This window comes from Crocuta crocuta, unplaced genomic scaffold, assembly GCF_008692635.1.
Source record: "Crocuta crocuta isolate KB4526 unplaced genomic scaffold, BGI_CrCroc_1.0 scaffold235, whole genome shotgun sequence".
Taxonomy (NCBI): domain Eukaryota; kingdom Metazoa; phylum Chordata; class Mammalia; order Carnivora; family Hyaenidae; genus Crocuta; species Crocuta crocuta.
In genome coordinates this window covers 3,274,832-3,293,806 of record NW_027531285.1, presented here as the reverse complement: position 1 = coordinate 3,293,806, position 18,975 = coordinate 3,274,832, and the positions used below count along the sequence as shown (strand labels likewise).

Here is an 18,975-nt window from a genome sequence, read left to right as displayed (position 1 = left end):
GTAACCCTGGGATTATGACCTGAGCCGAAATCAAGAGTTGGATGCTCAACCAACTGAGCCATTCAGGTGCCCCTTTTTGCAGTTTATTAATTTTTGCAGCATGTATTTTAAAGTGTTGTTATTAGGAATATAAGCATTTAGAATTGATTATATTTTCTTGATGCATTGACCTCTATCATTATAAAATGATCCCCTTTTATCTCTGAAATAACTCTTGAGGTTTTTTGTTTGTTTTTTCTTTTTCTTTTGGTTTTATACTCTACTTTGATAGTAACATAGCAACTCTTATTTTCTTTTGATGAATGTTAACATGTTACATCCTTTTCTGTCCTTTTACTTTTAACTGATTGTGTCCTTATATTTAACATATACTTGTAAAAAGGTGATAAATCTTTTATTTTTACTTCTGTAGTTCTCATTATATAAAATTCATCATTGTAATACATACAGTGCAGTGAATTTTTAGCATTTTCACTGTGTTGTGCAATCATCATCACTGTCTAATTCCAGAATATTTTTGTTACTCAGTTAATCCCAATTCTCCACTGCTCCTGTCCCTTGCCAAGCACTAATCTAGTTTCTGTCTCTGTGAATTTGCCTGTTCTAGACATTTCATATAAGTGGAATCATATAATATATGTCCTTTGTGTGTCTGGCTTCTTTCCTTTAGCATAATATTTTTAAGGTTTATCCATACTGAGTACATGAGAGCACTTCATTTTTTTATGACTGAATAATACTCTATTGTTTGGGTATACCAGTTTTGTTTATCCATCACTGTGAACATTTAGGTTGTTTCCACTTTTTTGCTATTATAAATAATAGTACTGTAGACAATTGTGTACAAGTTTTTGTGTAAACATCTGCTTTCACTCTTTTTTCTTATTAAGGTAAATTCACACAACATAAAATTAACCATTTTAAAGCACCCAATATAGTGACATTTAATACATTTACAGTGTGGCATAACCATTACCTCTGTGTAGTTCCAGAACATTTTTATCATCCCGGAAGGAAACCCTGTACCCATTAAGTAGTCACTCTCTATTTACTCTTATTTCCAGCCCTTCACAACCACTAATCTGCTTTCTGTCNACTATCTTTTCCCATTCCGTTGGTTGCCTATTAGTTTTGTGGGTTATTTCCTTTGCCGTGCATCAGGATATTTCCTAGAAGTGGAGTCATAGAGTATGGGATCGTTTGTGTCTGACATCTTTCACTTACCATGTTTTTTGAAGTCCGTCCATATTGTAACATGTAGCGGTACTTTATTCCTTTTTATAGATGGATAATATTCCACTGGATATATACCACGTTTTGTTTACCCATGAGTAGTTGATGGACATTTGGGTTATTTCCACATTTTTGGCTGTTGTTTATAGTGTAACTATCAACATTAATGTACAAGTATTTGTTTAAATACCTGTTTACAGTTCTTTTGAGTCTGTATCTAGGAATGGACTTGCTGGGTCATGTGTAATTCTATGTAATTCTTTTTGAGGAACTGTCAAATTGTTCTTCAAGGTAGCTGTACTATTTTATACTGCTGATAGCAGTGCGTAAGAGGGTTCCAGTTGCTTTACAACCTTGCTAACTCTTGTAATTATCCATTAAAAAATTAACAACTACCGGTGTGAAGTTGTATCTTATGGCTTTGATTTGCATTTTCCTAATGAGTAATGATGTTGAGCATCTTTTCATGTGCTTGCTTATTCGACATTCATGTATCTTCTTTAGAGAAGTGCTTATTCAGATTCTTTGTCCATTCTTAAACTGGGTTTGTCTTTTTATTGTTGAGGGGGGATTTTTGTTTGTTTATTTTTTAGAGAGAGAGAGAGAGGGAGAGAGCACAAGCGGAGTGGGGCAAAGAGAAAGGGAGACAGAGGATTCAAAGCAGGCTCTGCACTGACAGCAGTGAGCCTGATGTGGGGCTTGAACTCACAAACTGTGAAGTTGTAACCTGAGCCAAAGTTGGATGCTCACAAGTGAGCCACTCAGGGGCCTCTTTATTGTTTAGTTTTAAGAGTGTTTTCTGAATATTAGTCTCTGGTTATATATATAAAATGGGAAAATATTTTCTCCCATTCTGTGGATTGTCTTTTTACTTTTTTGATGATGTTCTTTGATGCATAAATTTTTAATTTTGAAGAAGTCCAGTTTAGTTTTCTTTGATTGCCTGTACTTTTGGTGTCATATCTAAAACCTTGCTCAATCCAAAATTACACAGATTTTCACCTGTTTATTTCTAAAAGTGTTATGTTTTTTATCCCTTACATTTATTTAGTCTTTGATCCTAAAGAATTAATCTTTATACATGGTGAGGTAAGAGTTCACATCCATTCTTTTGCATGTAAATTTCCAGTTGTCCCAGCATTATTTGTTGAAAGGACTATTTTTTCTCCATTTCGTCCTTGATGAAAATGTTCATCCTTGATAAAACTCAGTTGAACATAAATGTGTGAGTTTATTTTTGAATTCTGAATTCTGTTTCATTGGTCTATATGTAGACCTATTGGTCTTTGTGCCAGTATCACAATTCTTTGATTACTATAGCATTGTGATAAATTTTGAAATAAGTAATTGTGAGTCCTTGAAAAACTGTTCTTTTTCAAGATTATTTTGAGTATTTGGAGTTTCTTCAGTTTTCATTCATATTTAAGAGCAGCTTATAAATTTCTGCAAAGAAGCCAGTTGGGTTTTTGTTAGGGATTTCATTGAGCCTGTAAAATAGTTTAGGGAGCACTGCCATTTTGACAGCATTATATCTTCCAATACACAGACAAGGGTTGCCTTTCCATTTATTTAGATCTCTCTCTCTTTTTTTTTAATAATGTTTTGTAATTTTCATTGTGCAAGTCTTGTACTTTGGTTACATTTATTCTTTAAGTATTGTATTTTTTTTGATGCGATTGGAATTCATTAAAAAAATTTTTTTTAGCATTTATTTATTATTGAGAGAGGGAGAGAGACAGAGTGCAAGCAGGGGGTGGGGGGACAGAGAGAGAGGGAGACACAGAATCTGAAGCAGCTCCAGGCTCTGAGCTGTCAGCACAGAGACCAGTGCAGGGCTTGAACCCACGAACTATGAGATTATGACCTGAGCCAAATCAGATGTTTAACCAACTCAGCTACCCAGGCACTCCTAGAGTTCTTAATTTCATTTTCAGATCGTTCATTGCTAGTGTATAGGAGTGCTTTGCTGAACTCATTTATTGGTTCTATCTACTAGTTTTTTTGTAGATTATTTAGTGTTTTTCTTTTTTCTTTTTATTTTAGAGTATGTGAGTGGGCAAGAGGGGCAGAAGGGAAGAGAGACAATCTTAAGTAGGCTCCATGTGCAGCAGGGAGCTCAGTCCCACACTCATGGGATCATGACCTGAACCAAAATCAAGAGCTGGACGTTCAACCAACTGAGCCACTAAGGTGCCCCTGTTTAGGATTTTTCTTTTTTCTTTTTAAAAAGTAAAAATAAGGAGGTAAAATAAATTTTGATAATTTAATCCAGTATAGCCAAAATATTCAGTGTGTGATCAATAAAATAATTTTTTACTTTATTTTTTCAATATAATTTATTGTCAAATTGGCTCACATACAGTGTGTACACTATGCTCTTGCTTTTGGGGGTATTCCCATGATTCATCACTTACATATAACACCCAGTGCTCATCCCAACAAGTGCCCTCCTCAATGCCCATCACCCTTTTTTCCCTCTCACCTCCCCCCACCCCTAGGATTTTTTCTGTATATGACCATGTCATGTATAAATAAACTATCTATGTATGCATAGCTTTAGTTTCTTCTTTCCAATCTGGACACCTTTTATTTCTTTATCTTGCTCTGTTTTCCTGGCCAGAACTTCTAGTACATTGATGAGAAGAAATGGCAAGAGCAGGTATCTTTGTCTTGTTCCTGATTGTAGGAGCAAAGCGGCTAGGCTTTCATCACTAACTGACATTAACTGTGGGTTTTCTGTAAATGCTCCTAATTGGATTGAGGAAGTTTCCTTCCAACAACTAGCTTGTTGAGTGTTTTTATTATGAAAGTGTGTTGGATTTTGTCAAGTGCTTTTTTCTGTGTTTGTTGAGATGATCATGTTGGTTTTCCCCCCTTCATTTTATTAATGTGGTATCTTTCATCAATTGATTTTTGTATGGTGAACCAACCTTGTATTTTGAGGTAAATCCCACTTGGGCATGTTGTGTAATCCTCTTCATATGCTGCTGAATTTAGCTTACCATTATTTTATTGAGGAATTTTATATCATAAGAGACACTTGTCTTTAGTTTTCTTTTTTTTCTCTGGTTTTACTGAGAAAGAGTTGACATACATCACTGTGTAAGTTTAAGGTGTACAGCATGATGATTTGCATATACTGTGAAGTGATTGCTACAGTCAGTTTGGCTGATATCCATCTTCTAATATAGATGCAGTAAAAATGAAAGAAGAAAAAAAAGTATTTTTTCCTTGTGATGAGAACTCTTAGGGTTAACTCTCTTATCACTTTCCTATATATGATACATCAAGTTTAGCTATAGTCTTCATGCTGTACATTAATTCCCTAGCACAGTTCACCCTTGAACAATAAAGAATGCTGATCCCTGTGCAGTTGAAAATTCACATATAACTTTTAACTTCCCAAAAATTTGTGACTTCTGATCACCCGTTGACTGGATAATGATAACATAAATAATCAACACATTATTTTCTATGTTGTATGTTTTATATACTGTATTCTTTCTATAAATTATAGGAAAGAAAGTATTACTAAAAAAATCATAAGGTAAATAAATTTACAGTACTGTACTGTATTTCTCAAAAGAAATCCATGTATAAATGGATCCACATAGTTTTATTTGTGTTGTTCAGCTGTACTTATTTACCTTATAACTAGAAGTTTATACCTTTTGACCATCTTCTTTCAATTCTTCCTCCCACCTTCCACCTCTGGTAGCCACAAGTCTTAGGATTTGTGTTTTTTTGTTAAGATTCCACATATAAGTGAAATCATACAGTACTTTTATTTCACTTAGCATAAAGCCTTCAGAATCCATATTGTTGTAAATGGCAGAATTTACTTGTTTTTTATAGCTGAATAATATTTCATATTGTGTGTGTGTGTGTGTGTGTGTGTGTATGTATACACACATACAACTGCTTTATCCATCATCTATTGGATCTGTACTTAGGTTGTTTCCATGTCTTGGCTGTTGTAAATACTGCTGTGAACATAGTGGTGCAAATATCTTTTCAAATAGCTGTTTTCATTTTGGGGGATAAATTTCCCAAGTAGAAATTATGGATCATATGGTAATTCTATTTTTAATTTTTTGAGGATTTTCCATACTGTTTTCCATAGGGGCTATAGCAATTTAGAATCCCACCAATAGTGCATAAGGGTTCTGTTTTCTCCACATCCATGCCAGCATTTATATCCTTTTTTTTTAAAGTTTATTTATTTTGAGAGAGACAGTGCACATGTGAGAGGGAGAGGGGCAGAGAGAGGAAGAGAGAATCCCAAGCAGGTTCCGTGGGGCTCAATCCCATGACTGTGAGATGATGACCTGAGCTGAAATCAAGAGTCAGATGTTCAACCACCGGAGCCACCCAAGGGCCCCATCTCTTTTTGATGATGGCCATTCTAACAGATGGGAGGTGTGCCTTCTTGCTGTTCTAATTTGCATTTCCTTAATGTCTATTGATGTTGAGCATCTTTTGATGTACCTGTTGGCCTTTCATGTATTATCTTTGGAGCAATGTCTGTTCAGGTCCTCTGCACACTTTTTAATTGTGCTGTTTTTTTCATCTGCTGTTGAATTGTATGTAATTGTATGAATTATAATCCAGATATTAACCCCTTATTAGATAGATAATTTACAAATTTTTTTCCCATTAGGTAGACCTTTTCATTTTGTTGATTTCTTTTCCTGTGCTGAAGCTTTTAGTTTGATTTAGTCCCACTTGTTTATTTTTTATTTTGTTGCCTGTACTTTAGGTGTCATATCCAAAACACTGTTACCAAGACCCATGTCAGCGAGGCTTTATTCCTATTTTCTTTAGAAGTTTCTTAGTTTCAGGTTTTACATTTAAGCCTTCAACTTATTTTGAGTTAATTTTTGTGAATGCTGTAAGATATGTAACTAGTTATTTTTCTTATACATGTGAATATCCAGTAACCCTAGTGCCATTTTTGTTGTCTGTCCTTTCTCAATTGAATATTCTGGGCTCCCTTGTCAGATATTATTTGACTGTATATTATTGGGTTTGTTTCTGGGTTCTCAGTTCTGTCCCATTTGTTTGTTTTTATGCCAGCACTGTGCTGTTTTAATGACGATAGCTGTGTGTGTGTGTGTGTGTGTGTGTGTGTAAATGTATATAGCTTGTTCAGGTTTTACATTTTACACTTACATGCATATATATATATATAAAGTATATATAGCTTGTTCTTCTTTCTCAGGATTTCTTTGGCTATTCAGGGTCTTTTGTGGTTCCCTTTAAATTTTAGGTATTTTTTTTCTAATTCTATAAAAAATGCCACTGGTATCTTGATAAGGATTGTGTTGAATATGTACATGGCTTTTGGTGGTAATGACATTTTAACAATATTAATACTTCCTGGGTATGAATATGGATTACCTTTTAATTTATTTGTATCTTTTTTTATTTCTTTCATCATTGTCTTGCAGTTTTCAGAGTAAAGATCTTTGACCTTCTTATATACATTTATTCTTATGTGGTTGTTTTTGAGGTTCTTGTAAATGGGATCTATTTCTTTTTCAGAAAATTTGTTGTTAGGGTATAGAAATGTTACTGATACTTAGGGAAATGTTCACTTTATCTGTTTTTTTTCTTTCTTTCTTTCTTTTTTTTTTTTTTGGAAGAGTTGATAGAAGCTTGGTGTTACTTCTTTTTAAACATTTGGTAGAATTCACTAGTGAAGCCATCTGGTCCTGGCCTTTGCTTTGTTGGAAGTTCTTTTCATTACTAACTCTGTATTATTATTATTCACTTATTCATATTTTTTGTTTATTCTTAAATTAGTTGTTTGTTGTTTCTAGGAATTTTTTCAGGTTTGCTAGGTCAATCTGTTGCCATACAATTTTTTTATTCCTAGATTTATTACTGAAGTCAGTAGTAATGTATGTCCTCTTTGATTCCTGATTTTAGTAATTTAACTTTCTTTCCTCTTATTATATCTAGCTAAAGGTTTATAAATTTTGTTGATCTTTTTAGAGAATTAACTTGGTTTTGCTGCTCTTCTCTATATTTCCTATTTTTTATTTTATTTCTCTCCACTCTAATCTTTTTTATTCCCTTCCTTCAGTTTACTTTAGGTTGATTTGCTCTTCTTTTTCTAGGTTTTGTTGTTGTTGTTGTTGTTTGTTTTTAATTTTAGAGAGAATGTGTGTGAGCAGGGGAGGAAAGCAGGGGAAGAGAGAGAATCTTAAGTAGGCTTCATGCTCAGTGTGGAGCCTGACATGGGGTTTGAGCCCATAATCCTTTGATCACGACCTGAGCCAAAATCAAGAGTGGGGCATTCAACTGACTGAGCCACCCAGGTGCCCCTTCTTTTTCTAGTTTCTTAAGGTATGAGGTTAGATTATTGACTTGATTTCTTTAAATATTTTTTTTAATTTTATTTTGAGAAAGAGCATGTGAGCTTGAGCAGCGGAGGGGTTGTAAAAGAGGGAGAGAAAGGTTTGTCCCAAGTGGGCTCCTAAACCCACAAACTGCAGGGTCATGACCTGAGCCAAAAACAAGAGTGGAATGCTTAACAAACTGAGCCACCCAACCACTATCTTGATCTCTTTCTTTAAGGTTGCCATTTACAGCTATGTTTCCCTCTGAATACAACTTTGCTGAATCCCACAAATTTTGTTATGTTATGCTGTTTTTTTCTTAGGGACTTTAAAATAGTTTCTTGTGTTTCTTATTTGAATGTGTTATTTAGGAATGTATCTTTTTAATTTCCAGACAATTGTGAATCATCCAAATTTTCTTTTATTAATTTCCATTTTCATTTCACTGTGGTCAGAGAACATACTTTGGTTTCTGTCTTTTAAAATTTGAGGCTTTTTTATGGCCTAATATATTGTCTATCCTAGAAAATATTCCATGTGAATTGAGAAGAATACATATTCTGCTGGTGTTGGGTAGAGTGTTCTGTAGATGTGTTCTAGGTTTAATTAGTATATAGTATTGTTTGAGTCTTCTGTTTGTTGCTTTTCTGACTAGTTCTATCTAGTCTTGGAAGTGGATTATTGAAGTCCCAAACCATTATAGTTGAATTGTCTCTTTCTACCTCCAAGTCTGTCAGTTGTCGCTTTTTTTATTCTGGGGCTCGGTTGTTCGGTATACATATACTTGTTTATAATTTTTATATGTTCTTGAAACTTTTTTTTTCTTCTTTTTTAATGTTTTATTTATTTCTGAGAGAGAGAGAGAGAGAGAGAGACAGCCAACATGAGCAGGGGAGGGTCAGAGATTCGAGGGAGACACAGAATCTGAAACAGCCTCCAGGCTCCCAGTTAGCTGTCAGCACAGAGCCCGATGCGGGGCTCGAATCCCCAAACCGTGAGATCACGACCTGAGCTGAAGTCGGACGCTTAACCGACTGAGCCACCCTCGTGCCCTTGATACTGTTTTTCTTTGTCTCTCATGTAACAATTTCGATCCTAAAGTCTATTTTGTCTGATATTTGATCATTATCTAATTCTAATTAATATCTCTTCAGCTCTCTTGTGAATATGGTTTATGTGATAAAACATCCCTGTTTTTTCGGGTTTCTTTGGTAAATGTTCATTTATTTTGGGGAGGGGTAGAAAGACAGGGAAACAAAATTTGAAGCAGACTCTGAACTGCAGCACCAGGGAAACAAAATTTGAAGCAGACTCTGAACTGCAGCACAGAGCCCGATGTAGGGCTTAAACCCGCAAACTGTGAGATCATGACCTGAGCCAAAGTCTGATGCTTAACCGACTAAGCTACCCAGGTGCCCTAAAACTTCCCTGTTTTTACTTTAAACCTATATACCTCTGAATCTAAATTGTATTGTAGACAGTATATAGTTGAATCATGTGTTTTAATACATTCTACTAATCTTTGTCCTTTAATTGGAGAGTTTAACTCATTTACAAAAAAATTGACAATAAGAAACTCTTTTGCAATTTTGCTATTTGTTTTTGATCTTTTGTTTCTTAAGTTCTCCATTAGTGTCCTTTATTTACTATTCCATAGATTTATTATGTTGTACCATTTTCATTCGTTTATTTCTTATACTATATATTTTGAGTTATGCTTTTTAAAAATTTTTAAATGTTTTTATTTATTTTTGAGAGAGACACAGGAAGAGAAAAGCATGAGCAGGGGAGGGTCAGAGAGAGAGGGAGACACAGAATCTGAAGACAGGCTCCAGGCTCTGAGCTAGCTGTCAGCACAGAGCCTGATGCGGGGCCCGAACCCACGAATTGTGAGATCATGACCTGAACTGAAGTCGGATGCCTAACTGACTGATCCACCCAGGCGCCCCTTGAGTTACACTTTTATGGTTATCCTGAGGAATTCCAAGAACATCGTAATTTGTAATAACCAAGTTCAGATTGGATGTTAACTTAATTTCAGTAGTATACCAACTTTGCTTTTATAGGTCTCTGCGCCCATCCCTGTATTCTGACACAGTCAGCTAGCATTTTGATCATGGACTTCCCAGCCTCCAGAAATGATAAGTAATAACATTTCTCTTGTTTTAGCTGCCCACTCTAGTGTTTTGTTCTAAAAGGACAAGCAGATTAAGGCAGGTGTCCATGGTTTCTGATTTGGCTGTTAATCTTATTGAGGACCCTTTGTACATGACAAGTCACTTCCCTCCTGCTCTTTTCAAGATCATCTCTTTGTTTTTAACAGTTTGATTCTGCTATTTCTGGTTGTGGATCTCTTAAATTTATCTTCTTTGGGGTTCTTTGTTTTCATCAAAGTATAGAAGCCCTTGGCATGTAAGTTTTTAAATATTCATTCTACTCCATTTCTCTTCTCAGCTCTCCTACTGGTTCTCCTCTTCTGTGTATTTTGGTAGATATGTCGGTTTTTCACAGGCCTCTGAGACTGTGTTTATTTTTCTTCCTTCTTTTTACTTTCTGTCTCTTATAGAGTGTAATATTAATTGACCTGATATCTTCAGATTAGCTGATTCTTTCTTCTGTTGAGCCCTTAATTCAGTGTTGAGCCCTTAATTCAATGTTGTATATTTTTTTATTTCATTTATTGTACTTTTTCACCTCCAAAGTATCTATTTGATTTCATTTTATTATTTCTGTCTCTTTGTTGATAATTCTCTTATTTGTCGAGACATTGTTCTTAGTAGACATGTTCTTAGACATAATCTCCTTGTTGAACATAGGAAGCCCAACATGTGAGCTTCTTCAGATAGTTTCCTTTGATTTTTTTTTCCTCCTGTATGTGGGTTATACATTCTTATGTTTTTCATGCCCTGTAAATTTTTTGTTGAAAACTGGACAGGTTAACTATTATAAAATGGTAAATCTGGAAATCAGATTTTCTTCTTTCCCAGAATTTGTTGATGCTTTTAGTATTTGTTTTTCTTTTTTTTTTTTTTTTAAGATTTTATTTTTAAGTAATCTCCATATCCAACATGAGGCTCAGACTCAAAACCTCAAAATCAAGGGTTGCATGCTCAACTGACTGAACCAGCCAGGTGCTGGTTCAGGTAACTTCCTGGCCAAATTCTATTCTGTGAAGTCTGTATTCTTTGTCATATGTAACCACAGAAGTCTCTGCTCTCTCAATTTACTAGTCACCTAATGATTGGGCAGACATTTTATAAAATATCTGGAGCCAAAATGTTTTCTAGTCTTGTTCATGGGCCTCTCTGTTTGTGTTGGGACATACCTTTAGCCCTTAGCTGGGCAGTTTTAAGCTGTGCCTTGGCTTTCACTTTGTGAAGAGCCTTAAGCTTAGGGCCTTCTCAGATCTCTCCTAAGCATGCACACATTTTTGAACATGTGTATCTTTTTTGGATTTTCAGGGATATGTTGGAATTTTTGTTTTAGTTTTGATTTTGGCTGTGGTGTTACTGCATAATAAGCAAAATGCTTTGCCATTTAATTCAGTAACAAAATAATTCATATTTTACTATGCTTTCAAAGCATGACACTTGAAGTCCATTTTATCTTCCTTTGACCTATGCATTGGTACTAAAAATAAAGTATCGTGGTATGGCATATATGTGGCACTCCAAATGCTTTCAGGTTATAACCCTATCACTGTGATTTGCAGTGTATGGAGCAGCAGGTAGAATCAGTTAAAGTATCACATATGATCTCTTATCACAATTCAACTATGCCATTGTTGAGCAAAAGCAGCCAGTCAATGCGGAAGTGATGAGTATGACTGTGTTCTAGTAAAGCTTTGTTTATGAGCACTGAAATTTGAATTCAACATAATTTTCAAATGTTATGAAATATTCTTTTGGTTTTTCTTTATTCAACCTTTTAAGAGCCCTTACGGACATCTCTTTCCCTAGCCTTTTCTCGCGGGCTTTTCATTAGTTTATTTGCTGGAGACAGCAGCAGTCTAAGATATTAGTCTANCACCCCAGAGATAGTTTTATCACTAGGGCCTTTCAGGTTAGGTGAAATAAGTACAAGGCCAGTCTCCCAGGGAGCCACCAAACAGGTCAGAACAAATGATTACAATTCTCCATGAATGAGCTCTGTTCTGTTCCCTCTGGTCTCAGGAATGGCAGGCTATTTTACAGCTCCTGCTGAGATTGGGAGTGTGGGATGGGACCAGAGTAAGATAAAACAGCACAAAGTTCATTTTTCTCACTAGGAATAATCTGATACTTTGAATAAGCATTCTCAGGTCACTGCAAGCTTTAGGTTAATTTGAGAGCTCCAAAAAAGAGTTGATTTTGATAGTCGTTGCTCATTTTTGTTTTCAGTGCTTTTATGGAGAAGCAGAATTTAGAGTTCTTTACTTTGCCTTTTTCACTTACATCACTCTCAGTCTTTCTTAATTTTAATCCAGCTTGACAGTCTGTTTTTCCTTTGGGGTTTTGGACCATTTACATTTAATGTGATTAATGATATTTTGGGGTATAAATTTCCTATCTTTGTATTTCATCTGTTCATCTTCTTTTTCTTCCTTCTTTTTTATTGATCATTTTTTGGATTCTGTTTTATTTCATTGACTTAATGGCTATAACTCTGTGACATGTTGTTTCAGTGGTTGCTTTAAGGTTTGTAGTATACATCTTTAAATTATAGTCCACATCAAGTGATATAACATTTCATGTGTTAATAACTGCTCATTGTGCTGTGATTGTGATACATCTTTAACATATGTTAAAAATCTCAAGATACTGCCAATCTAATCAGGGAAGAATGTTTAGCATTCATCCATAAGCTTACGTTTGCTTTGCAATAGAAGATAGTGAGATACATTAAGAGAAGGTGTTTTTATCCAGTCCTGATAATGTGGGAGAAGATCAGAACAGCAAATTTGAAACCCCGTATAACCCTTCTAGTCAGTTAGATTTGGGCAGCTGGGTAACTCAGTGGAGATTAAGTGAGCATAGCCTATAGAGGGCATATGTGTGTGTGTGTGTGCACACGCGAGCGCGTGTGTGTGTGCATATACATGTATGTTGTGTTTGAGATTATACTTTTTAATTTTCAATAAACTTACCAAGATTTTGGCAGAGAATAGATTTAAACAGAAGTTAGTTTTAGTTAAAGTCTTTGTGGTTATAATTCTTAAAACCCCACAGAAATAAGCTCAAACAAAAAGGGGGGATTTTTTTATTAGAAACTACTGTCTTTCACAGTACCTAAACGTGGGGTGCTTTTGGTTCAGGAAAAACTGGCTCGATTGCTCTGAGGTTTGTCTTTTCTCTTTGCTGTTACCTGCAGATCTTTCTCTCTGCAAACTCTTTTTTCTCAGTCTAAGTCGTGTGACTTTCTACACTGCTTGAATTTATGAAGCTTGGATATTTTGGATTTAGTCCTTAGGGATAAAACTCAGATTGTCTCAGTTTGGGTGTGTTGTCCCATCTGTAGCTATGGGAGCAACATCACAATTGACAAATGTGGCTCTTATTACTAGAACAGTGCAGATGTGGGACATGAGGCAGCTCGTAGAAAAGAGGATAAGAAAATAAAATGGTAGTTATTCCACTGAAAATATTTAAAAGTTTATTCTTCAGTTATAAAATGAGTCATTACCTCCTCATTGTATTGAAAACTTCCTTAAGGGGGCGCCTGGGTGGCTCAGTGGGTTGAAAACTTCCTTAGGCTCTGTATTCTTTACCTTGTTCTCTATAAACATGTCCTGTCCTTGAGTTCCTTAAGGTCCATGTCTACTTTCCTTTGTATATGACCATATATTATACTCAGTTTTTATGACTACTAAATTTTTTGTTGAATGAGAATGAGTATTGAAGAATAAATGTTTTTTTCTTGTATTGAATGGAATATTACGGAGTATTATTATTCTTACATGTCTTTTTCTTTCTTTAGTGGTATGCAATCTGTATTAGTGATGTTGGAGATTATGAAGGCATCAAGGCTAAAATTGCAAATGCTTACATTATCAAGGAGCATTTTGAGGTACTGATGAATTTTGAGTCATTACTTTTTGAATAAATTTCTGTTTCACTTATCTGTTGTTGTATAGCAAGCCCCCTAAAACTTAAAGGCCTAGAGCAGTGACAGCTTATTTCTCAAATTTTTGTGGGTTTATTCTGTAGTAGTGCTTTGATCTGTTTGGTATAGCTGAGGTCATTTAGACAGCTGCGTTCAACTCTGTCTTCAGCTGGGACAGGAATGCACAAGATAGCCTATTAAGTAACAGTTTCTCTCCACTTTTCTTTATATTATTTAGTAGTTTAGCCCAAGCTTCTTTACAGCATGGTAGCTGGTTTCTAAGAATGAGCATTCTAAGGTAAAATTCCAGTGTGCAGACTTATCAGGCTTCTGTTTCGTATCACACTTGGTAAAGTCCTGTGGACCGAAACTAGTCATATGGCCAAGACAAGAGTTTGTGGGACGGAGCTATACAAGATCCTGAATGCCCAGAGGTGTGGTCTTGTCTAACAATCTAACACAATTGACAAACCCCTCCCAATAGAATAGTACTGTTAACAGTATTATCTGTGTGTGTGTATTTTGTGTTTTAAAATTTCCAGTTACTTATTTTATAGGAAGCTCTTTAGATGTCAGATATTCTCTAGAAGTTTGTATATTTCATGATGGGCGTAAACACTACCTCATTGTCCTAAACAAAACTAAACAAAAATCTCCCAAGAAACACTAAAATCCCAGCATATTTTTTTGTCTTTTGATATTTTAGACCATTGCAAAAATACAAAGGGAGAGAATATGATGAAAAACCTACATGGGGAGAATGTTAGATAAGTTGTTTAATAGCCTTTCTGAATTTTATAGTTATAGTCTCAATTCCTAGTTTATATAATGGGTAGTAGAAAGGAACATTGGACTAGTAAAGGATACCTAGCTTTTTATTCAGGAATCAATAGTATATATGTGTGTGTCTGCATATAAGTGTATATATTCCCATTTAATAATATGCAACATTTTTCACATTTTAAGAACTTTGAAATCAGATTACATTATTATAGTCAATGATATCTAATAATTGCCAGTGCTTTTTTCTTTTTAGTGGTACACATAATAATACATAGTAACTTTCATAGTATCTTAGATTCAATAAAATGTCATAATTTGCTCAGTAGCATTACATAAATTGCCTAAATTATTTTGTGCCATAGGATGTAGACATATGTGGCAAATAACTTCAATATGAAAAATGAAAAATTGCAGAAAATTATATTAATGGAAACAGATAAAGTCTATATATTTAAAAAAAATTTTTTTTTAGAGACAAAGCACAAGCTGAGGAGGGGCAGAGAGAGAGGGAGACACAGAATCTGAAACAGGCTTCAGGCTCTGAGCTGTCCACAGAGAGCCTGATGTCAGGCTCGAACGCACAGACTGCGAGATCATGACCTGAGCCGAAGTTGGGTGCTTAACCAACTGATCCACCTAGGCGCCCCAGAAAAGGCTATATTTTTAAAAAAACCAATGCTTTGCAAGTTTCATACATGTATGTGTTAAGTATATTTAAAAAATGATAATGTTTAGTATTTACATACTAAAAAGATCATTTATACTATTATATCTAATTCCATTATTATATCTAAAGCCAGAAGGAATTACTATCTTTGGATTGCTGTTGTTGTTTTAAAGATTTTATTTTAGGGGCGCCTGGGTGGCTCAGTCAGTTAAGCGTCTGGCTTCGGCTCAGGTCATGATCTCATGGTTTGTGGGTTTGAGCCCCGCATCGGGCTCTGTGTTGACAGCTATCTCAGAGCCTGGAGCCTGCTTCAGATTTCTGTTATCTCCTTCTCTATCTGACCCTCCCCTGCTCATGCTGTCTCTCTCTCAGAAATAAATAAAACATTAAAAAATGAAAAATAAAAGATTCTATTTTAAGCAATCTCTACACCGAACGTTGGGCTTGAACTCACAGCCCTCAAGATCAAGAGTTGCATGCTCCACTGACTGAGGCAGCCAAGCACCCCTATCTTTGGATGGTTTTGGAAAACACTTTAATGACAGGAAAAATTATAAAAGAAAGAGTTTACTTAAGGAGTAGTCCCTGTCAACCCCTTCCATAAGAAAATTAAATTCCCCTAGGTATATTATTCTCTCAATTCTATAAAACAGCAAACTCAGGCATGGGAAGAAGAGAGAACTTGTCAAGGTCAAAAAGGTAGAAGTCATTGAGCTGTGATTTGAACTCTGGCAGTCTAGCTTCAGAGTTCACACTGGTAAACAGTTACAAATATTTTAAAATGTGTATCTCACAATTACTAACTGAAAGTGAAAATGTGGGTTTACAGCAAAGCATAAGATAGAAGGTCTCAATTTTTTAAAAATGGTCTTTTATTTTTAATAGGATTAACATTAATCTGAGATGGTCTTAGTAGCTTTCAACAGAATAGTTGAAAAAAGAAGGAATAGTTTGGTTAAAGTTCTGTAGTTTATGCTTTACATTAATTTACATAAGACTTTCACATAGTAAATAGAAATTAGGGAAACTTTTTCAGTGTATTTTACACTGCATATAATTATTTTACTAATAAATTCTGTGACTAGCATTTTTCCTTTTTTAAGGATAAATGGGGAGGTTGAATAAAATATAAATACAGGAAGAGACTTGGTAAAATTATTATGTACTTTTTTCTTATTTTAGGAAAGAATGCTATTTCATCCAGTATTCATATAGAACTTGCCAAAAAGAACTTCCTTATTTATTTTTCTTCTAATTTAGAAGAAACATTGAGAACTATAGATTGTTTTCAAAATGAGATTGATATACAGATTTCATGAATTTTCTCATATTGATAAATCCTATCCGGATTTATTGCCAAACTATATAAAACAGAAACTTTAATAGAAGTCATTAACAGTGCATTGAAATGAACTTAACCAAATTAAAAAATCAAGAGGGAAAAAGCTGATATTGATTATTCTAGAAGGATTGAAATTCAGGGTTGCCATTTTTTTTTTAAATCATGGCTTTATGTTTGCTGAAACACAAGCATTATTTGTGTTTAGAACACAGATATGATTTACCTTCTTTTACTTGTTAGAAAGCAATTGAACTGAACCCAAAAGATGCTACCTCCATTCACCTTATGGGTATTTGGTAAGTAATTTCTTAAGTAAATATTTCACTGGTATTTCGTATGATCTTATTTTGTAGTATATGAAGCAAGATATAAAATATTTAAAAGTTTTTGACATTCATGAGTATTTAATTCATTATATTAACTAGCAGTTGTGATGCATTATTAGAAAGTACTAAATTTGTAATTGTGTTAACCGTTGTTATTCAGATCATTTAGAAGCAAATATTAAGATGAAAAAGGCATTAAAACTTCTCACTAGACTTTGAAATTCCTTTTGTTGGGAAAGATTATTCTTACCAGACCAAATGAAATTAGATTAATGTAATTATATATAGCATACATTTTGATGCCCTAAGAGGGTCTTTGCATCTTCAAGGTGTATAAAATACAGTCTGATTCACCTGAACAACAATATAATTGTGACTTTCAGTATATTTCCATTTATCTAATGTATAACATTATTTTGCTGGCATGAACATACACCAGTCTGTTTAAATGCTTGCTGATTTAAGAGTTTTTCTTGAGACAGGTTTGCCATGTTTTCTTTGGGTGTAGTCTGCAGATCTGAATATTTTATTGTCTTCTTTTTGGTGTAAACAACTTTATATCACACTCTGTTAAAAAGTTAAATATCCTTCAGGGCCGTATTAAACTAACAAAACACTTACAAAGGACTAATGATAATGGAGACAGTCACTAAGTCAGATGCTAGGGAGTAAACATGAATGAGATACAAGTCTACCTCAAGGAGTTGAGACCATAGTCAGAGATCTAGCACTTTTTTCCCTGCTTCTATCAGAAAATTGTCAAGATCTTTGGATGTTAATCATTTGCCTCACTCTTTTAAAATTGGCAGACTTAAGTTGTTTTCTGCTATTGTTACTTATGCATATCATATTTGGTTTTGTCATTTTTTTTTTTTAAACTTTTTTGAGAGAGCGTGAGCTGGGGGAGGGGCAGAGAGAGAGGGAGACACAGAATCCGAAGCAGGTTCCAGGCTCCAAGCTGTCAGCACAGAGACCGACATGGGGCTTGAACACATGACCAGTGAGATCATGACCTGAGCCACCCAAAGGCCCCATGGTTTTGTCATTTTTTTAAAACTTCTCTGAGTCTTTCTTATGCAAAAAATAGGGGTAATGATCCAGACTCATTTAGTACTTGTAAGGAGTGGATGAGAGATAATCACCTAGCACCTAAAACAAAGTGAGCACTTAATGATGAATGCTGTGTTATCATTACTAGTACTATTGCTTACTATTTGTATTAATCATCACAAAATATACCCTAATTGATGGAGCAATATAAATCAGTCTCTGGGTAATTTAGTAGGAATATTAAGCTACTGGATATTAATTATGTAAAGTACACATTGTTTAAACATACAACAGGAGAAGACATGTTTTATATATTAAGATGCTTAGTTATCTTAAGAGAAAAAGGTGCATTTCAGATGTATATATGTTATTTTATTTCTCTATAGGTGTTATACATTTGCTGAAATGCCTTGGTATCAAAGAAGAATTGCTAAAATGCTGTTTGCAACTCCTCCTAGCTCGACCTATGAGGAGGTAGTGTGCTGTCCCTTTGTTAAGTTAGTACTGATTTCTTAACTGCAGTGCCATTCTGCAGTGTCCAGATCTGGAGCTCTGATCAGTGAGGCATTTGAGCACGTTTCTAACCATCCAATGCAACTGTCTTATCACAAAGGCTTAATACTTATAATCTATGACTGGTGAGTGGTTTTTTTTCTTTAGGTGAGTGCCTGATGCCTCTGGTGTGTTGTTAACTATAATAGCTCATGGCTAAAATTTATCATTTTCTATTTGAAATGTATACCATATAAAAGTCATAAAATAGAACAAGAAATTCAGTAGCTGTTGCTCAGCATGTTTTAGGTACGTGTTCTACACACTACCAGTCATTTACCTGGAGAAGAAAGCAGTGATTTGTATAAAGAGTAATTACAACTTTTTAAAAAAAGTGGAGTTGAAAAGTTCATACTCTTATATTTCAAGGCCTTTTGTTTTCTTGTTAAAAATAAAATTTGAAGGATTTGTGGGCAAACATTTTGAGTTAACATCACTAAAATTTTCAGAGTAAAAAGATAAGACCACTGGAAAAGCTTCCATAGTATCTGTACCATAACAAGGAGCAATTTTTTTCATCTGGGAAGTTATACTGTAGAAATTGATGTAAAAATATTTAGTTGAATAATTAGAACATAGTTGGGAAATATTGTTATT

General features: G+C 34.6%; 1 protein-coding gene across 3 annotated transcripts in view; it reads left to right on the top strand.

Moving 5' to 3' along the window:
- Nucleotides 1-18,975, top strand: part of RMDN1 (regulator of microtubule dynamics 1) — a 51,026-nt gene that overhangs the window by 29,051 nt on the left and 3,000 nt on the right. For 2 of the 3 annotated variants that reach the window (XM_077771296.1, XM_077771298.1), the window contains exons 5-7: nucleotides 13,533-13,622; nucleotides 16,691-16,746; nucleotides 18,213-18,300. In XM_077771296.1, the coding sequence (XP_077627422.1) occupies nucleotides 13,533-13,622; nucleotides 16,691-16,746; nucleotides 18,213-18,300 (234 nt within the window). The remainder of the gene's footprint in view (nucleotides 1-13,532; nucleotides 13,623-16,690; nucleotides 16,747-18,212; nucleotides 18,301-18,975) is intronic. The other variant, XM_077771297.1, reaches the window with a different exon arrangement.